This window comes from Etheostoma cragini, chromosome 20 (genome assembly GCF_013103735.1).
Source record: "Etheostoma cragini isolate CJK2018 chromosome 20, CSU_Ecrag_1.0, whole genome shotgun sequence".
Classification (NCBI taxonomy): Eukaryota; Metazoa; Chordata; class Actinopteri; order Perciformes; family Percidae; genus Etheostoma; species Etheostoma cragini.
The window spans coordinates 2,253,167-2,257,390 of NC_048426.1; the positions used below are offsets into that span (position 1 = coordinate 2,253,167).

A 4,224-nucleotide genomic window follows, 5' to 3' on the forward strand; every position below is an offset into this window, starting at 1 on the left:
ACAACCACCAGCAAGCAGGCTGACAATGTTTAATGAACAGTCTGATCTAATTTTCTTCCATGTGACTCAGCTCCATACCCAGGAGGCCGAGCTGCAAGCCTTAAAAAATGCTTCCAACAGCAGCTTAATGCACATAAATAAGGTCTGTGGGACTTCACCGGGACTTGTTATTTACAAAGCAGTGAAGATTTGCTTCAGCTTTATCCTAACTTGTTGTCTATCACTATCGTGACATTTGACCCTTTAGTTTGCGTTCACACTGCGAGCAACCGGCGTCGACAAAGCAAAGGAAAGCGGTTCCTGCGGAGCTGAGAGAACAGGGACACCCAGCAGTCACATGACATCCAGAGGTTCTCCGTTTCCTCCTGATTCAATTCATCCGTCATTCATCGGTCTACCGCGGACCGAATGAGAAGCAGAAAATCTTCCACTTCACCTCAAAGTCCGTTAAGTACACGGATGGAAGGCGTACTCAGATATTTTACTTAAGTAAACTAATACTGCAGTGTAAAAATACTTTGCAGTCCAAATTTTACCTTTGTAACGTACAAGGATTAGAAGAGAAATACACTTCAAGTGCCCAAAGTAAGGCAGGCCCATTTCAGAATAATATATAATTGGATTATGATTATTGATTAATTGATGTTTTTATCACTTTAATGTTGCAGCTGGTACAGTTGGAGATTACTTTAACTACTTAATATCCTGCTGGGTAGCTTAATCTACAATAAAACATCATTATTTATGCTTTGATTATATTTTGTATTAATAATCCCAAACTGCACAGTATAACTGAAGCTATCAAATAAAAGTTGTGCAGTAAAAAGTACATTATTTGCCTCTGAATTGTGGTGATGTAGAAATTGCAGAAAATAAAAATGCTGGAATTGGAAGTACCTCAAAATTGTACAGTACTTGAGTACATGTACTTAGTTACTTTCCACCACTGATCAAACTGGTGTTATGCAGCCGTTTCCCATTTTTCTGAAGAGTTTAAAATGTCGTTGTTGAATTTGTCTAAATTCCTGTTTGTAAAACTTCGACCTTTGACATTTCATCACCTTATAAAGTGGATGGGGCAAACGTGTTAAACAGTGGAGCAACATTATCATTCATTTGGAGAAGTGTGTGTGTGTCCACCTGATAAATGTAACTCTTATCTTCTCTCTCTTTTTGCGATTCTTGGTCTCTTTCAGCTGCTTAACGCTCCACCATCTGCACTCTGCTGTTTGCTGCTGAGCAGGAAGTTTACAGTGGGTTCATGACAGCATGTTTTAGTAAAAAACAGCTGCCTGCTGCTGCTGGAAACAACGCTATGAGAGCTGTGAGAGTGAACCAAAACCCCGACAATGAGCTGTAAGGTGCTACAAAGCTTTGTAGGGCCGAGGGGAACTGCAGAGTTGAGTATGAGCGACCTCTTTTACGTACTTTACGTGTCATTTGATCATATGTTTGACATACTAATCTTAATTAAAGCTGCTTTGAATTCCTCAAAATGCTCAGAAAAAGGTCAATTTGAACATCTACAGCTACATTTCAGCCGATGAAGACAATGCGATATGATGGAAAGCTCCAGAAGAGCTCCTGAATAAGGTGTGATTCATCAACGGCTGTTTTCGGGCATTAGCTTCAAGAACTCAAAAATAAATGCAGAAATAAGTATCTCAACAAGTATCTCTTCAAGAATCATTGAGGTCAGCTTATTATTTGTGTTTTGTCAGTTGTGCTCCTGTTGCCAAATTGCATTGAGAGCCAGAGATGGGCGCCATCGGCAGCCAGGCAGTTTGCAGTGTGAAAGCTCGATGTCACTCATTTTAGTCGCCTGCTGCAAAGCAGCGTTGTCATTCTGTGTTACCACAAAATACCGAGACGAACACCTTCTACCTTTTGTCTTTTATTGTCAGGAAACTGATTCCAAAAGCGCCTCAATTTCTGACAAGTAGTGCAAATTTCCAGTGGCGGTAAGAGCCGGGGTGCTCTCCACTAACACATTCAGTGCTTTAGTGTTCATGCCTATCACAAATGAGCAGCTGCTTGCTTCTTTCCTCACTACAAGGCTGCTTTTAGACAAACCGGTTCATGGGGAAGGGTGAAACTAAAGGCACAGAGATTTTTTGGGGACTTTTATCTTCCCTCTCCTCCCGCCGTCTCGAGCAGCGAGCTTCGAGAGGTTTCTAGAAGGCTCCGTCGACCGCGATTACCATCAGCGCTCTGTACCGCGCAGGAGCCCGCTGCCGACCCTGTGAGGCTTCAGCCTTGATTTGTCAATCCAGAGGATATCACCGCCTCAGCCTCCCTTCCTCTTCCTCTTCCTCCCCCCAGGGACCTCTCACAGTCCCGGTCAGAAAGCAGTGGGTAGAAACAAAAAGCAGCGAAAATGTCCTTCTCTTTCTTCCATCTCTGAATTTTTAAACAACCTGATCCATTTATAGCCTAACACGATCACACAGTCACAACAGACAGATTACAGACTAACAGCTACGCAAACAGCGAGGGGAAAGGTACATCCTCACAACATGAAATCTCGCCTGCTAACTTTATCTGGACCTCAGCCGCATTTCTTGTTGTTTGACAGCTCGCCAACGACAGCTGTGGTCTGCAGGATAAACAGATCACGCGGGAGCGGAGCGGGACCTTACATCCTAGCTGTTTAAACACCACAGCTCGGCTTCTAATGTTCCACCTTTGATGCCGCCTCTAAAAAAAAAAAAGATCTCTCAATTATCACTGCAGATCAAATTTCCTATTTGACACACCATCTGCTTTGCCAAATACATTGAAACCAAATTTGATTTATAATAAAAAACTGCAGCAAAACGAAAAATAAAAACGCTCCAGGAATTTGATACAATTTTTTTATACTTTTGGCGCCCATAATCAGCACAGTACAGTACATGTACCACAATCCGGACCAGGCGGTGGCCGTGGACGACGCCATAATTAGGTCACTGTATTTAACACATGCATCGACGGAGATTAATCAGGCCAGGCGGGGAGACCACTGCTAAGCAATCCATCACACCTTATCAATATTGAGTGCAGTCTGGGACACACACACACACACACACACACACACACACACACACACACACACACACACACACACACACACACACACACACACACACACACACACACACACACACACACACACACACACGCGCACACGCGCACACGCGCACGCGCACGCGCACGCAGGCACGCACGTTTGAAAAAGGGAGACACACGAAATTCAAAGTGTGTTTGTTAAATGGAGTTCTGTGTTTTTCTCAGGTTCGGCCACAACTGTACCACATAGATGAAAGGAAAGCGCTGCTTGCAGTGCATTCTGGGGAGTTGAGTCAATATGTACAGCCCGTGGAATGATAACGTACGAGTTTCTTTTTTCTTTTTTAATTTACACGTATTGTCAGCTCCTTTCTTTCCTGCAGCGACATCCCATCCAGCAACACGGCTACCACACTGGGATGTTTTGACACAAATCAATACTCCCACTCGTCCGTCTTCATGTCCAGGTAGTTGAGAATGTTCTGTGCAAACTTCACCGCCTGCTTGCGCGCCATCTTGGTGGTCTCGTCGCCCTGCGGGTCCACGGCGTCCAGCGCCAGCAGCTGTTTGGTCAGCAGCTCCTCAAGCATCATGTAGCTCTTGTCGAGTCGCTTGCCGTCGAAGCCCAGCGCCTGGGCCTGGAGGTCCGAGAGGCTGCCCAGGACCAGCCACACGGCCCGGTGCGAAGGGTGTTCGCTGGGGCCCGGCTGGCGGCGGGCCAGAGCCTCGCGCAGGTCCAGGAAGGTGATGATGGCCTGGACCTCCACCACGGCGCGGCGGCGGGCCTCCCGGATGCACGGGTTTCTGCCCGTGTCCACCTGGTCCAGGTGAGTGAGCAGGCTCTGCAGCTCGGCCTTGGGCCTGAAGCTCAGATCCCCCATGATGCAGTGCCGCAGGACGCCGTCTCGCAGGTGGGAGACGTGAGCTCGCACCGCCTCAATCTCCCGGATGGAGTTGTTCTGACCCAAGTCGTACCTGAAGAAACAAAAAACACTGATCTATACATCTATACCGCGTTTTGGTTGGAGTTTGTAACATCCACAAAAAGAACACAAACTGAGACGTAACATGACCACAGAGACCCAAAACAACCCCAAAGAAAACAAAAATTATTAAAAAGAGACCACACGACTACAAAGAGACAAAAAATTGCTTCTTTTTTTTTTTTTACTACTG

The 4,224-nt window shown here is 45.9% G+C and overlaps 1 protein-coding gene across 5 annotated transcripts in view; it reads right to left on the reverse strand.

Moving 5' to 3' along the window:
* Positions 1–3,394: 3,394 nt before the first annotated feature.
* Positions 3,395–4,224, reverse strand: part of bag5 (BCL2 associated athanogene 5) — a 9,644-nt gene continuing 8,814 nt past the window's right edge. For all 5 annotated transcript variants that reach the window (XM_034859375.1, XM_034859374.1, XM_034859372.1 and 2 more), the window contains one exon: positions 3,395–4,023. In XM_034859375.1, the coding sequence (XP_034715266.1) occupies positions 3,483–4,023 (541 nt within the window). In that variant the 3' untranslated portion in view covers positions 3,395–3,482. The remainder of the gene's footprint in view (positions 4,024–4,224) is intronic.